Below are 16,756 nucleotides of genomic sequence, written 5' to 3'. Positions count from 1 at the left end.
CCACCTATAAATTGGCAGAGTACTGCTGCACCCATCTCATGAGTTATTATAGAGATCAATTTGCCTCCTTTTACTCACCTCATTCATTGATTCATTCATTGATTCATTCACACATTATTAGGCAAATACTTTCTAGGCACCTGAGTGTGTGTGAAGCCTGTGTCAGTCCCGTGCATGGTGCCAAGGTTCTGGAGATCAATGTTACTTGAAAATTCCTCAATTTGCAGCTCTCATGCCCAGCTAGGGGAGAGGTTCTCTGGAGGGAGGAGCCTTAGACAGCTGTGGGAACATAGAGGGGTGTCGTTTCAGGTGGGTGCTCCAAAAAGATGGAGAGAACCCCAAGCTTGTGGGGGTTATTAGCACCCACAGTGTTGTTTGCCAGGTAGCCCCACAAGGACAGAGACTTCCAAAATCCCTTAAGCCACAGATCAGTTTGTCAAAGGAGCTCTCACAGAGAACCCTGGTATGCATGGTCCTTGTTGAATTGGGTGGGTGGCTTAGGCCCCCCTCACCCCACAGGCACTCAGCTTTCCAGAACCTCACGGTTCCTTGGTACATAGTTTGAGAGCCACTGTTGTGGAGCTAGGGACATGGACCTTTGGGTTAGTCAGAGGTGAAGTCCTCAGTTGCCACTCTGGCTCTGCCAGTTCTTGGCTGTGTCCTTTGCAAGTTTCTCAACTTCTCTAGACTTTAGTTTCCTTGTTTGTGGACTGGTGATAGTAGTACCTGCTGTGCGTTTCAAATACCCTTGTTTATCTGTATCCATCCAACCCAGTGCCTGGTGGGTGGTTGGGTCACATGGGGTTAAATGTCAGTGAGCCCAACCTGAAGCTTTCTCTAGCTTAAGCCAATGGGGCTCCCAGGTGATCTAACTGGGGAGAAAGAATATTTGGGTTCAAATTCCAACTGTGCCTCTTGCTGGCTGTGTTACCTTGCACAGGTCACTTAATCTCTCTGAGCCTTGTTTTCCCCACCTCTGAGAAACGAGGATCATCTCAGTTCCCACCTCAGAGGTTTAAATGAGATGATGTGTGAACTACATCTAAGCCCCTTAATAACATTCCCCATTCCCAACACTGGGCCACCCCTGGCATCTTACCTGCCAGTTTCCTCACACAAATGAGGGAGGATGCTCATGCAGAGGCTGCCATCTCCTGTGGGGCTGTGACAGGAGACAGAGGTGTTTCTGCCTGTCTCTCTGTCACATGTCCTGTGCACACTGGCATTGTGCCCAGAGCTGGGGTGGGGACTGGTAGGGAGCTGTCAATCTTTGTGAAGTGCTGAGGGACAGAGAGGAAACAGGACTCTGGGTTAGCGGCTCACTCTCACGCCTTCCGTCTTGGGACATGCCTGGCTGCATGTCCCCACTGCCAACCTGCTCAGAGGGAAATGGCCCACAGAGGCAGCAAATTCCCCTATCACAGACTTCTTTTGCCCCCAGCAACACTGCGGTTTCCTGGACATTTCTGCATCTGTTCTCTCCATCAATCGTTGTAACATACCAGTGAAGCAGCCCGGCATATTCAAGCCCGTTTGAGAGCTGGGGAAACCATGTGATGGAGTGCTTTCCTGTGGACCTGGAACCTTGGCTTTTCCAAGGCTTGCTCTGTTTGTTGATTTTGTTCAAAGATGGGGCAGACAGACAGCCATAGGTTTGCAGCCATTATGGGGCTGATCCCCAGTGAGTCCTCTCTCCAGGGTGCTCTGGGAAGGGCTGGTGACTGTCAGACAAGTGGACCAAGCTTAGTATTGTTTTCAGCACCTGCCCTGGGAGGCAGCTGACCACCAGAGAGTGGATTCAGGGAGCCGAGTTCTGGTGGGACACGCCTGACGGCTAGAAGCTGGTCAGACTTTGGGCTCAAAGTTAGGGCCTCCTGCCAGAGCCTCATCTGCCCTTCACAGTCCCTCAAGTGGTCTTGCCAACTTACCACCCCTTTCTTAGAAATGGACTCAGCAGCTGCAGGCTGCTGCGGCGTTGCTGGGGAGCTTTCTCTAGACAGCCCGTTGCCCTTTCAGGTCAGTTTAGGGAAGATTCCCCTGCCATGACCCAACACAAGGTCTACACCAGCCAGTCCCATCAGCAGCTAAAATGGAGATGATGGAGCACAGGACACCCATTCAAAAGAGTGGCCTGTACTGCTGGCTCCTGGCTGCCTCATCCCAGCATGCAGCGGGTGGGGAATGGGAGGGGGCAGAGGGAGGGGTATTACTTGGGCCAGGCCCCTATTTCCTTTTGTTAATATGCCTCCTTTTTTATTGAAATTTTTATTGCGATGATTGTTGACTTACTCCATTTTTATTTTTGTATCAGCATTACATGAAAACCTCCTCTCCCACATACCTTTGTCCAGTTTCTCTTTCTTCTTTCTTTCTTTCTTTTATTTATTTTTTTATTGGGGAATTGGGGGGATGGGAACAGTGCTGGGGAATTGGGGGAAGGGGAACAGACAAGTTGCTGTCGTTTTGTTCTTCAGTCTAGTTGTGGAGGACGTTGCTTCACTGGCCCAAGTTGGCACCATCATTGCACTCTTCCCTGGCGAGGCAGATCAGTCGCCGGCTTCTAGACGGCTGCTCACGGTGGCTGCTGGCTGCTCACACTGGCTGCTGGCTACATACGGTAGCCCATGGCAACCCACTGCCATAGGGTCTGCAGCCTACACCGTCGCCGGCGACTCACGGCAGCCCAGCTCCAGGTTGAGCTGTTGTTCAGCATCTTAGCTGTAGAGGGCAGTGTCACTGGCCCTCATATGTGGGATCCGAACCGGGGCCCTCTGGCGTCCCAAGCCAGTTCTTAAACATTGCACCACTCAGCCGGCCCTGTCCAATTTCTTATAATGCTCCCCTGACCAAGGAGTTTGTTCCCCTTGTGATGCATTTTGAGGTAGAAAAAGAAATAGTGTCTTGGCAGGGTCTTGCTCACCCCTCAATGAAAACTCTGCACAACCTTGACCTTGGGATGGAGGAAGAGCACACAAACCAGTGGCACATCTGCTGCTCCCTTTCGGGAGACAGGAGGGTGTATGTTTCCTAATGTGGGCCGACCCTGAGCACAGTTGCTGGCAGCAGGATCTGTGGACCAGTAGAGGGTCCAGATCACTCTGTGGAGGCCATTTAGCCCTCTGGCTCCTGGGGTGTGGTTGGGGGCGGGGGTCAGGTTGTGTGGGGGAGGCAGGACATTGCCCAGTGCCCCATGTGGGGAGAGGCAGAGCATCCAGCAGGGCTGGGCTGGGGAAACCAAGTCTGCCTCTGGGTGAAAGCTAAAAGGGCCTTTTGTTGAGTGAGTGAGCTCTGGGCCACCCTCTTTGTCTCCCCTTGTGAGAAGCCAGGTCTTGCTCTCTAACATGGAGGAGATGGGGTGGGAAAGTGCCAAAGGATGCACCGGGGTGGGAGCATTTTCAGAGCTTCCCAGACTCCCCTCACTCAGCCCTAACTCTGGGGGCTCATTTCTCAATGAAGCATGCAGGGAAGGCCTCCTATCTCCTGTGTCTGCCCAGATTAAGGGGAGGCCACTACCTGCCCCCTCTCCCTCTTCCCTTATCCATGGATAGGGGGTTGGGCTTATTGCAGGTGGCAGATAAGGCATCCTGTATCATGGTGCCCCTGGGGACTAAGCAGAGGCTGGCAAGGGCCCAGTGATGCTGATATCTTCTTCTAGGAGCTCTGGCTGGGGCATTGCCCTGAAAAGCAGCATGGAACAACCTAACAGAGAAGACTGCAGCCCAGGAAGGGCCCCTCAGGGCCCGGAGTGCAGCAGTTCTGGGGGAGAAGAGGATAGTCTGAGGAGAACTCATGCAGGCCTAGAGCACAACCTGAGGAGGATTCTTCAGAGATCAGATTCTGGGCCCAGGACGCCTCCTCCAAGCCCTGACCCCAAGCCCCCAGCCTTTCCCCTGGCCCTACCACCAATGGTCTCAGACTTAGGGCAGCCCCAGAAGTTGCCCCTGACAAACAATGATAAGAAGTACCCACTGATGAAACAGCGTGGGTTTTACTCTGATATTCTCAGCCCTGGAACCTTGGATCAACTTGGGGTGAGTGTGGCAGCCATGCCCTACCAAGCCTGAGCCCTCCTTATAGGTTCCATTTGCCCATCCTTCCTTCCATCCTTTCATCCATCCATCCTTCCTTCCATCCATCTATTCATCCATTCATCCATCCATATTTCCATCAATCTATTTGTTCACTAATCTATCCATCTATCTGTCTATTAATTTGTCCATCCATCCATCCACCCACCCATCCACCCTTTCATCCATCCTCTGACCATCCATCTATCTATCCATCTCTCTGGTCATTCGTTCAACAATTGATTACTGAACACCTGCTGTGTGACAGGCCCTGGACTGAGCACTAGAGACAGCGAAGATGAAATATCCATGCCTCTATTGTCATGGGGCAATGGCTTTGATGGGGGAGTTCCACCCCCCTCACCTCCCAGCTCTGGTTTGGGAGGGGTCCTTGAATGAGGTGGCATATTGCTGAGATCTAAAAGATGGTAAGATAGGGACTGAGGGGCGTATCCCAGGCAGGGGGAACAAAAGATACAAAGGCTTGGGGTCCCTGACAGAGCCCATGGCCCATATGACGGAGGAGGTTATACTGTGAGGGGAGAAAGGGGAGATTGGGGCAGCGGGAAGATGGAGAGGGGCTAGCTAGGGATGTAGGTATAAGACAGCCTTCAGAAAGTTTTAGGCAGAGGAAGAGCCAAGAGAGATAGGACAAGGACCCACTGATAACCCACTGTTCCCGGAGTGCCAGGGTGGCCTTTGGGAAGGGAGGTACGCACGGAGACCCCTACTGGCCTTGCAGTACCTCTGTCTTGTGGCTCAGCACCTGGACACACACCGGGAGTATTCTCCGAGTGAGGAGTGCAGGACCAGTACAGGTTAGGGCCAGGGGTGTCCCAGGTGGACGCAGCTTGTGGCCCACCATAGCCTCTGAATGAGGGATTATGCAAACTCACTGGTTCTGCTCCACCCCCATGTCCCTGGGGTGCTCCCTGGTGGACCTGGGGGGAGACACCTGGTGTTGGGGTCCCTCAGTTCCTGCCTGTCCCGGGATATTTACGCCCCACTCAGGGCTCAGGGGTTTGATTTTAGGAAGTATGCCGTGGCCCCTGCGTGAACCAGAACCTCCTGCGGCAGGCCGACCTTGACAAGTTCACCCCAAAAGGTCAGTGCTCAGGAGGGCTGGGTGGGCAGGTGCTTTTAGAAGCGGGACCTCTAGCCTCAGGGAAACTGTCTCTTCCTGACCGAAGGTCTCAGTTTCCTCTACTGTAAAATGGGGTCACCATAGATACAGTGCTCTGCAAGGGCCCAGCTCAGGGTGAGTGCTCGGTGAGCCACAATTGCTTTATCATTACTTAGCAGAGCTGTGACAAGGACACCACTGTGGGCTGGGGCTGCTGAGGGCCAGGTCTCCAGTTCCCTGCACCAAGCTGGGATGGTCAGGGTATATTTTCTGCCTCCCTTGGAATGGGGCTTGGAGGAGCCCAGGACTGTGTCTGAGCTGTTCCCTGCCAAGTCCCCAGGACCTGGAACAGGGCCTGGCACAGGAAAGCACCCAGGAGATGTTTGCTGGAGGAGGAAGGACTCTGCTCTCAGTCTCGGTGATGAGTCTTGTAAGGACTGGGACAGGTCTGTAGGAGTGGGGTAGTCTCTAGTGGCAAAGGGAAGAATACGGTGGCTCCAGGAGAAGCAGCGAGCAGGATGGGGCCCTGAGTGACAGTGAGGAGTTAGGTGGGGGCCTCCTACCCGGCGGGCAGACTGGACTCCCCCTTCTATATCCCAGCCGTCTGCCTCCCCTCTCCAACCCCAGGAGCGGTCTGGCTCTTTGCTGGCCTTACCCAGATGAGCTCTCTCAGGGACTACGGGCCTCATGGGGTTTGTGAACCCCCGAAAAGTGGCACAGGAAATATCGCATGCATGTTCAATGGTGCTGTGATTTGAGGATCCAGACTATTGTGTTCAATAGTCTTACAGTATACAATACTGAGAGTAGAATGGTGTCACGGAGCCACAGGCTCAAGAACAGGTGACTAGAGGTCTGAAAACTGCCGTCTTGGTCAGGCCTCTTTGGTGCTGTGCGTTTCCCTGAGCACCTGGCAGTTCTGGGGAGAGAATGGACTTCAGCTGAAGGTGCGTGGCCTCTGGAGGCTTCTCTCGGGCCCCAAAGTGTATCCCCAAGGTGGGCCCTCCTGCAATGTGATACTTTGGACCCAAAAGAGGTGGTGAGACCCAAAGGGGTCACCAGGGCCTCCCAGGAGAGTAGAGGGGGGCTATCACTGAGCTGTCCTGTGCCCATCCAACCTCTGGGGAGGCTGGTTCATCTCCGAACCTCATTCTCACATCCCATTTCCCACCTGTGTGGTCTCAGTTTTCCTGGGACTTTTCTTTCCACTTAACAGCCTGAGTCCTGGGCAACCCCTCACTCCCAGGCAAACGGAAATCGTCATGCTATCCATGGGACTCTGTCCACCAGCTCCCCTCCCCGCAGAGCTGGAATGAAAGCCTCTGTCTGCCCTGGTTGTCTAAGTAGGGGTGGCCATTTTGTGACTTGAAGGTACCCAGGATCCAAGTGGTAGGGCCCCTGATCCCACAGTATCCATGATGCCTTGAGTCTGCAGATGGTCCCAGGGAGAGAATGGCATTCAGACTCTGATATGCTTGAGGGGCGTCTGGGGGAAGGGTGGCAAGAACCCACCTCAGCTGTGCAGGGAGTTACCAGTTTGCCTTCCTCTTCAGTTGTCATCCTCACTGGTAGTTTGATTTAGCACCTGGCCTGAACAGTGGCCACTGGTGCTGGGGTCATGGGTAGCATGGAGGGGATAGATGGAGCATGCTGGCTCCGGGCAGGACCAGAACAGGGCCCGGTCCCTTGGGTGCCTGCTGCCACATCTGGCTTCTCCCCACCACTGCCTGGTACCTGCCTGTGCTTCGTCTTGAGGGGTTGGGGTTGGGCCCTGGCCTGAGCCTCTGCAGCTGCTGCCGCTTCCTCCCCCTGCAGTCAGAACCTTTGCGGTTCCTGAGGACTTCGAGGAACACCTGGAGCAGCAGCGCATTGGGCCCACCACCCAGTTGCTCACCCGTGCTGACTTCCCGCTGCAGGCCTATGAGCCCAAGGTGCAGGTGCCCTACCTGGTGCTGCCAGGCCAGTGTCCCCGCAAGATTGAGATTGAGAGGTACAGCATGGTGGACTGTGGGAGGCCTGTCCTCCAGGAGGTGGTGGTGCCCAACTAAGGGGTGAGGGGCAGCAGGCCATCAGTGACCATCCCCACGGCAGAAGTTACCAAACTGGGCCTGTGTGCGAGTGTTCAAATCAAATCCTCTAGCCCTTTGGTCTTTTAATAGGAACAAATTGCTTTTTTGCCATGGAATCCAGGAGGGTGACATGTGGGTCAATATAGTAGAACTGCCCCGTAAGACACAAGGGCAGTTGGATCCCAGCACACCCGTTCCAGCTACCCTACCCCTTCCTGATGAGTCCCAGGAGGGCAGAGGGCCCTGGAGGGCTCCCTGAGCCACACCCCTACCCCACAACCCCGTGGGCCTTTGCTGACACCCATGAAGCCACCTCGCACCAGCCGTCATGAGATTCCCCTCGTCTTCCTTCGCCAGGAGAAAGCGGCTATACCTAAGCCTGGACATCGAGCAGCTGCTGGCCAGCGAGGGCATTGACTCCAACAAGCTCATGCCCAGGCACCCAGACCTCAACCACCCCCAGACCATCGAGCAGGGCCACGACCCGCTGTTTCCCATCTATCTCCCACTGAAGGTGAGCCCAACTTCCATGGGGGTCCTGTGGTCAGGGGTGGGGGTGCAGGACCTCAGCTGAGGGGTCAGACTGGAAGGGGGACCCCACGCCAATCACAGGCGCTTACTTGTTAAATAGGGAAACTGCATAACTGGAGCCCCCTGAGGTCTCAAGTATCCTAGGCTGGGACAGGAGGGGCCCCAGGACCCCTGGGGTGCTGATTCTCTGCTGCTTCCCTGGGAGCGTAGGCAGCCTGTGTGCCTGCTCCTGCCCCCCCCCACCCCCCACAGGCACCAAGCAGCAGCCTGGTTGGACTGTGGAGTATGTACAGGCCTCCCTGACCGCTGTTCTGGGCTTCCCAAGATGGGGAGACTGGGAGTGGAGGAGGGAGTCATTGCAGCCCCTTCAGGATCTCAGTGGGGACACTGGGTCCCGGGAGGAGAAAGAGGAAGGATAGCCTGCTCTGGCTCTCACCACCCCCCACCCTTCCCCTCCATGGCCCCGAGTGGCTCTTGCCTGGTGGTCCCTGTGGGGAGGCAGAGCCGAATCCATGTGCACATCGCCCTACTGAGGGGGGGCCTCCTGACAACCCTAAATCTCCATCATTTCCGAGTCTGGGTGGGAAAATCCAAGGGCCACCTCTGCCCTCAGGCCTAAGCTGGATGCTCCTGGGCAGTGGGAGAAAGAGCCCATACTCTGCTCTGAGTCCCCAGGTACCCCGCTCCCTGAACCTCAGGGTGGCTGGGCTGGACAGGGATTCAGGGCTTCACAAAGTGAAGCAGCAGAGGAGGGGCTCAGCTCCTGCACCTGGGGAGGAGCCTACGTAGGCAGCCCCATCCTCCGGCGCACCCAGCCTGCTTGGCCCGCCAGGGTGAGCCGCCTCCTCCCAATGGCTGCGATCTCCTTCCAGGTGTTTGACAATGAGGAATTTGACTGCCGGACTCCCAGCGAGTGGATCGACATGGGCTTGGAGCCAGGGTCTCAGTACAGGAGACCAGTCCCAGGAAAAGCCCTCCTGCCTACCGATGACCTTCTGGGACATGGTGAGCAGGGCCAGCCTGGGTGGGGGAAGGGCCCTGGTCAGCATCATCCCATTCCAGCAGCAGCCCTGCCATGGACTCCTGGGCTGCCCTAGGGCCTGGCAGCCCTGGGAGTTGAGGCCTCCCAGCTGGGATACAGGCCAAGGGGCTGACCACACAGAGGCAGGAAATGCAGGGACCAGTGATGACATTGTTGGGAGGGCTGGGGAAGGGACAGCTGGATGGTGTCTAGTGTTTTAAAAAACCTTTTTTATTGGTAATAAAAAAATACAGGTTTGTTGGAGATGTTCAAATGTGCACAAGGGGCACAGTTCAAGTCCTCCCATCTCACCATTTAGAAATCACCATCACTCCAGCTCTAACTGTGGCCTCTTGGCTTTCACCTCTATGTGACAATACACACATTATCACACACACTCACACGCTTGCAAACACACATACACACCATCACATATGTTCACAAGCACGCTCTCTGGCACACACACCATCCCACACACTCATAAACACATACAGCCACACTCATATGCACATTTTTATCATATAAACACACACTCACCCCTAGTGTCACCCATTTGCAACCATTATTGCATCCCTCCACACACATACTCGCACTGATGCTCAGGTTTGCTCCACCTGGTCTGTGTCAGCCTCTCCTTTGGCCCCAGCTCTGCCCTGGGGGCCGTGGAGGCTCTCTACAGTTTCCTGCTGTTAGGAACAGTGCCAGGGTGAGCTTCCACGGCTGCCACCCCGGCCTGCATGGCTGATCTCTGTGCAGGCATCCAGGAAGGCCTGGGTCATGGGGTTGAAGGTTGGAGGTGGCCATGCCCCTGTGCAGGGCTGGGGGATGCACTGCTCCCTGCCCAGTGGCTGGACAAGTCACCGTGGAGCAAGGAGTGGGCCAGGTGGGCCAGCGCCCAGGTGGCAGGTAGGATTGTGAGAGCCATGTTGATTTTAAGACTGCTCAGCCTCCAGGGGGCCCATGGTGAGTCCACTGAGCACACTGTTAAGTTTATGTTTCGATTTAAAATCAGGTTAATGCTGGAATCAATTTCTCTGAACTAGACAAGAAGCCCAGACTGTTCCCTTTACTTTGGACTTAATTGCAAAAATAATTTAACTCAATTGTTCCCAGATCTCCAATTCCTGGTGATAAAACCAGAACGTTTTGAGCTGTATTAACCTTAAATGCACCAAGTACCAGCCTCCACAGAGTGCTTCTGTTTGTACCCCTACACATGGGCCCTAGCCTTGGGTGGTAGTGCCAGTGGGGGAGGGTCTGGCAGGGAGTGTTTCTGCCAGAGAACTCTCATTTTCTGCTGGGGGCTTCTTGTGACATCTTTTTCTCTAATCTGTGCCAAGACAAGGTCAGCATTTTCAAAAAGGAAACTTACTAGGAAGGGAAGGGAAAAGAGCAAAACATAACCAAAGCCAGTGAGGTATACCACAGCAACCTCCTTTACTCATCTATCCGCCTTCAACCAGCAGGGAGTGTTTCCTCGGAGTTCCAGTCCTTCTTCCCTCCTCAGCTCACTCTCTATTACCCAGGTTTGTTTTAAGCCACTGTGTGCTGAGTCCTTCTCTGTCTGGTACCGTGCCATGTGCGTCTAGCTTCCACAAAACTTGATTGAGCACCTACTATGCATACCAGTTGCCATTCTAGGCACAGGAATGCAGCTGTCATCAAGATGGGACAAAGTCACTCCTGTCCCTGGGGAGCTGACACTAGTATGAGGCGGCCAACCAGAACCAGGAGAAAACACATGTACAGGTGACTAGCTGTGTGAGGGGCACAAGCAGGGTAATAGGTCAGAGGCACTATTTTAGGCAGAGATGCTTCTCCAAGGGGAAGCTACTTGATCAGTGAACAAACCAGTAATGAGGTGACCTGAGTGAAGATTGTTCTAGGCAGAGGGCACAGCCATTGCAAAAGCAGGCGCAAGCTCCAAAGTCACAGGAATAGCTAGACCTCCAGTGTGGCGGGAGAGAAATGAGTGCGGGCTGCAGTGGCAGGAGATGAGCTGGAGAAGTAGGCGATGGCTTTCATCCCAGGGAGTCCTGGGAGGCCCACCCAGACCAAACAGGCCCTGAGGCACCCTTTGAGGCCATTGCAGAGCAGCAGTTTCTATCCTGCCCTTACCTGTCCTGATATGAGGGGCCCAGGGGCTCAACTGCCACAGGCAGCCTATGAAAAGGGCTTCACCTTGGCCTTGGTCACTTGGAAGGGGTCTAGCTCAGACACGATGACCTTTACAATGAGATCCTCAGTAGGTCTGTTTGCTTGGGGCTTTCCTGACTCCTTTCCCAGCCCTATTGGCCTGTGTCTCTGGTTATACCCCAATGGGCACAGAACACAGGGCAGAGAGGCCCAGTCTTTCTGGCTCCTCCTGCTGCTAGGGGTTCTCCAGAGTCCAGCTTAGCTGGGAGGAAGCAGGGTCCCCGCTCTGCTGGAGCCAGAGGGAGTCTTCCTGATGTGAGAGAAGCCAGACTACTGAGACCGCTGAGACCCATTCCCAGCACCTGCTGTCCACACTCAGAGGCCCCTACTCACCCTGTGGTAGGGAGCACTGGTGGGTTCCCCTCCTGTTTCAGAGGACCCCAAAAGTCAGGAGCTGAAGTATAAATGGTGCCATGTCGGTGTCCTGGACTACGACAAGGAGAAGAAGCTGTACCTGGTTCACAAGACAGATGAGCATGGCTGGGTGCGAGATGAGACGGGGAAGCCCATCCTGAACGGAGGGGTCACTGCCAAAGGTACAAGCTCCCCGCCCCTGACCCAGGCAGATCCCCAGCTCAAGCGGGGCCTGGCCTGTGACTGAGGCCAACCCCCACCCAGGGCACAGCCAGCTAAGATTGGAATTCTCCCTTCCTTTGTTTGTCCTGCGGGTGTCTGTCCCTGACCAGTGAGAACCAGAGGACCCATCACTCGGAGACCCCAGGAAGGGCAAATGGCCATTGTTTGATATGCCAACCCTGAGCAGCTGGCAGGGCCGCCTTCACCATGGTGTTGAGAAGGAGCCCGAGGCCCATCAATTAGTGATGTCTGCTCTGAGGAACGGGCATGTGAACAGCCACCCCTGTAGAACTCCTTGTTTGTGCAAAGCTCTTTACAGTTTATTGTACAATGCACTTTCGTATCCATCTATGACAGATGATCTGTGAGGTGGGCAGGGCAGGCAGTTTTGTTATACCCATTTCACAGATGTGGTGGAGGGTCAGAGGAGCGAAACCACTTGCTCAGGGCTACCGTGCATCAGCCTCAGAGTCAGGCTGGAACCTGGAGCTCCAGCCCAAAGAGCTCCACTGTGTGTTCCCTTCTGTCTCCCACTGGCCCCAGGAAGGCCACCCCTCCTGATCTGCCAGTACTGGGTGCCGCGGATCCAGCTCCTCTTCTGTGCTGAGGACCCACGCGTGTTCACACAGCGCGTGGTCCAGGCCAACGCCCTGCGTAAGAACACAGAGGCACTGCTGCTGTACAACCTCTACGTGGACTGCATGCCCTCCAAGGGCCAGCGGCTCCTCAGTGAGCAGAGCCTGGGCAGGATCAAGCAGTGGGCCATGAGCACACCCCGGATGCGCAAAGGGCCCTCGTGAGTTTTCCCAGAACCTTCCCCATGCCCAAATATCATCGCCTCCAGGAAGCCCTCCTGTAGGGAAGCCGTGCTGCCCAGGGGTAGGGTTCCCTCCACACTTGTCTGTTTGGGGCTGTCTTGCCCCAGTGTACTATAGATTTCTTGGACCCCAAATAATTTCGTATTCATCTCTAGATCTCTTATTATCAACATGGACTCATGGATTCTTATTTTATTCAAAGGGTTATAATCTGTTACTATCATTCTTTTTATTTTGATGCTCAAATTGTCCCAGATTTGGCCAGGGGGAGCCTCTTCACACTGATTCCTGTGTCCTTCTGATAAGTTGCTGTTGTTCTTTGAGCATATTTTTACCTTCTGGCACAGCAGAAAGTTCTGGGCTCGTCTTGTATTTTCCCAGACCAAGCCCTGAAATCAGTTATGTCTGCAAGGAGCCCTGGTTCCTTTTAGGGGGGGAATGGTATTTAGAAGCCAAGATCTGGGCATTAGATGTGCTCATTGCTACTGGGAAATCATTGTTTTGAGGCTCTTAGATGAGAGAAATCTGGGGGGAAAAATATATATATATATTTCTGATTTATCCTTTCTGTATTTCTTTTTGCACAAATGAGCAGACACATGTATATTTTCTTATACCCCTTCTTTCTTACATGAAGAGTAGTACACTATAGACATTCTTTTACATTTTGCCCTTTTCACTTACAGTACCACCAGGAAATCAATCCATATCATATCAGTTCATCGAGATTTCCTTTGTTCTTTTTTACAGCTGCATAGTAATCTATTGTGAGGATGTACCATGCACCATGGTTTATTCATCCATTCTCTAATATAAGGCTTTTGGGTCATTTCCAGTATTTTGCAATACAAACAATGTTACAGTGAATAACCTTGTGCATTTGTATGTTCATATCAGTGGGGGTATAGCTGTCGGGTAAATTCTGAGAAGCAGGATTGCTAGCTTAAAAGATAAGTACATACATAGTTTTGTTAGGTATTGCCAAATTTGCATGTGAGCGTGCCTGTTTCCCCACAGCCTTGCCAAAAGTATGTTGTTATGCTATTTAATTGTTTTGCTGGTCTGGAAGTTAAGTAAGCCTGTAAGTGTCATAAGTGTGGCTGAACATCTTTTTCATATTTTTCATATGATTAAGGGCAATTTTTATATCTTTTTGTGACTTATCTATTCATGTCTCTTTTTTTTAAAGAAATTTTATTGGGGAGCTGTGGTTTTCCAGGGCTCATCAGCTCCAAGTCAAGCAGTTGTCTTCAATCCAGTTGTGGAGGGCGCAGTTCCTTGGCCCATTTGGGAATTGAACCGGCAACCTTGGTGTTGTGAGCCTGCGCTCTAACCACTTGAGCCAACCGGCTGCCCTATTCATGTCTTTAGCCCATTTTCTTTTCTCTCAGGTTTTTGGACTTTCCCCCCCCCCCTAATGTTAAGAGTTCTTTTTATATTAGAGATATTGGTCCTTTACCTGTGATATATGTTGAAAATATTTTCTCCTCACTTTTCAGTTGTATTTTGACTTTGCTTGTAGTAATTTTTGCAATATAACTTAAAAATATTTATGTAAACTGTTTTATTAATCATTTCTTTCCATTATATTCGGATTTTGATTCATAGTTAGAAAGCCTTCCCCTATATCAAGGTTTACTTTTAATACTTGTATGGTTTCATATTTTTGCTTTTTAATTCCTTGACTCATCCTGATGTATGGTGTGTGGTATGGATATAAATTTTATCTTTTTCCAAATGACTAGCATTTATTAAATGTCCATCAGCATTTATTGAAGGCTCCATCTTTGGCCAGTGAGTTGAAATGCCACCTTTACCATTTACTAATTTCCATATGTGCTTGGATATATTTCTGGACTTTCTGTTCTATTCTTTTTTTCTGTTTGATCTATTTATGCACTTGTACTATATTTTTAATTATAGCTGTTTTATAGTAGTTCTAATGTCTCATAGGACTAGTCCTCCTTTGTAGCTTTTCCCTTTTAGTGTTTCCCTGGCTATTCTTGCATGTTTTTTTGTTTTAATTATTTTTAGAAATTGTGGTAAAATATATATAACATAAAATTTACCATTTTGTTCATTTTTTAAGTGTACATCTCAGTGCTATTAAGTGTATTCACATTGTTGTAAGCCATTATTATCATTCATCCATGGAATTTTGTTCATCCTCCAAAGTGAAACGCTACAATTATTAAACACTAACTCACCATTCCCCTCTCCCCCTAGCTCCTGGCCACCATTATTCTGTTTTCTGTCTCTATGAATTTGACTACTCTAGGTACCTCACCTGAGTAGAATCATACAGTATTTGTGACTGGCTTATTTCACTTAGCATAATGTCTTCCAGTTTTATCCATATTGTAGCATGTCAGAATTTCCTTCCTTTTTTTTTTTGTATTTTTAAAATTAAATTTATTGTGGTGACAATGGCTAGTAAAATTACATAGGTTTCAAGTGTGCATTTCTATAATACATTATTCATATATCACATTGTGTGGAATTTCCTTCCTTTTTGAGGCTGAATAATATTCCATTGTACATATATACCACATTTGTTTATCCATTCATCTGTCAATGAACACTTGAGTTGCTTCCATCTATTGTGAATAATGCTGCTGTGAACATGAGTGTACAAATATCGCTTTGTGTTCCTGCTTTCTATTCTTTTGGGTATACACCCAGAAGTGGAATTGCTAGATCATATGTTAATTCAATGCGTTGTTTCAAGTTTTTATTTCATAATCATAAAGTTAATTCTGCAATCCAGCTAGACTTAGAAGGAGATAAGGGAAATGTGGAACACAAAGAACTGCAGCAAGAACACAAAAATTATAGGCTATTATGAGCAGATGGGAGAAGGAATGGTTAAGAAAGGTGGTTAAGAAAATATATTAGAGTTGTCCACAGTCAGCAATGGCGAGAGTCTTGCTGTCTTGCCATTCCTGGGCCCAAAGCGCTCAATAGTTTCCACAATATCCATGCCCTCTTTCACCTTGCCAAAGACCACATGCTTGCCACCCAAACCGCTCAGTCTCAGTAGTGTAAATGAAAAACTTGGAACCGTTTATGTCAGGTCCCTTTTCCATGGACAAGATGCCAGGACCCATATGCTTCAGAATAAATTCTCATTGTCAAATTTCTCCCTGTAGATGAGATGTTGCCTGTACCATTTTGGCATGTAAAGTAACCACCCTGGCACATAAACCCTGGAATAATTCTGTGAAAGTAGAAACCTTTATAACCAAATCCTTTCTCCTCATGCTCATAGCACTAAAGTTTTCTGCTGTCTTTGGAACTTAGTCTGCAGATAGCTTGAAGGAGACATAAGCCCAAGGGCTCACAGTTGAAAGTAATGTCAAAGAACACTGTGGGGTTTACCATGGCGGGGGGGGGGGGCATTTCTGGATGGCACAGCAGTGTCTGAAAAATTCTATTTTTAATTTTTTGAGAAACCATCATTATGTTTTCTATAGCAGCTTCACCATTTTACATTCCCACCAGCAGGGCAAGGGTCCTAATTTCTCCATATCTTTACCAACACCTGTTATTTTTTCTCTTTATAATAGCTGTCTTAATGGATGTGAAGTGGTATCTCATTGTGGTTTTTATTTGCATTTTCCTAATGATTAGTGATATTGATCATCTTTTCGTGAGCTTATTGGCCATTGGCATATCATTCTTTGGAGAAATGTCTATTCAAATTCTTTGCCCATATTTGAATCCAGTTGTTTGGTTTTTGTTGTTGAGTTTTAGAAGTTCTTTATAAGTTCTGGATATTAATCCCTTATCAGATATGTGATTTGCAAATATTTTCTCCCATTCCACGGGTAGCCTTTTTATTCTGTTGATAGTGTCCTTTGTGTCACTAGGACACAAAGTTTTTTATTTTGATGAAGTCCAATTTGTCTATTTTTTTCTCTTGTTTGGTGTCATACACAAGAAATCATTGCCAAATCCAATGTCATGAAACTTTCCCCCATGTGTTCTTTTAAGAGTTTTAAAGTGTTAGCTCTCTTGCAGATCTTTGATCCATTTTGAGTTAATTTTTTGCACATTATATTAGTTAAGGATCCAACTTTATTCTTTTGCATGTGGATATCCAGTTTTCCTAGTACACAGTGTTGAAAAGGCTGTCTTTTCCGCATTGAATGGTCTTTGCATCTTTGTTGAAAGTCATTTGACCATATATGCAAGAGTTAATTGCTGGACTCTATTCTATTCCATTGGTCTATATGTCTGTCTTCATGCCAGTACCACATTGTTTTGATTACTATAGCTTTTTAGAAGTTTTGAAATCAGGAAGTGTCAGTCTTCCCACTTTATACTTCTTTTTCAAGATTGTTTTGGCTATTTGG

General features: G+C 50.2%; 1 protein-coding gene across 1 annotated transcript in view; it reads left to right on the top strand.

Moving 5' to 3' along the window:
* Nucleotides 1-16,756, top strand: part of DNAH1 (dynein axonemal heavy chain 1) — a 75,587-nt gene that overhangs the window by 377 nt on the left and 58,454 nt on the right. The window contains exons 2-8 of the mRNA XM_019628111.1: nucleotides 3,656-4,031; nucleotides 5,100-5,172; nucleotides 7,006-7,180; nucleotides 7,617-7,773; nucleotides 8,663-8,795; nucleotides 11,382-11,543; nucleotides 12,127-12,379. Of these exons, the coding sequence (XP_019483656.1) occupies nucleotides 3,690-4,031; nucleotides 5,100-5,172; nucleotides 7,006-7,180; nucleotides 7,617-7,773; nucleotides 8,663-8,795; nucleotides 11,382-11,543; nucleotides 12,127-12,379 (1,295 nt within the window). The 5' untranslated portion in view covers nucleotides 3,656-3,689. The remainder of the gene's footprint in view (nucleotides 1-3,655; nucleotides 4,032-5,099; nucleotides 5,173-7,005; nucleotides 7,181-7,616; nucleotides 7,774-8,662; nucleotides 8,796-11,381; nucleotides 11,544-12,126; nucleotides 12,380-16,756) is intronic.

This window comes from Hipposideros armiger, unplaced genomic scaffold (genome assembly GCF_001890085.2).
Source record: "Hipposideros armiger isolate ML-2016 unplaced genomic scaffold, ASM189008v1 scaffold_748, whole genome shotgun sequence".
In the NCBI taxonomy this organism is placed as follows: domain Eukaryota; kingdom Metazoa; phylum Chordata; class Mammalia; order Chiroptera; family Hipposideridae; genus Hipposideros; species Hipposideros armiger.
This window is presented reverse-complemented; position numbering and strand designations above follow the sequence as displayed.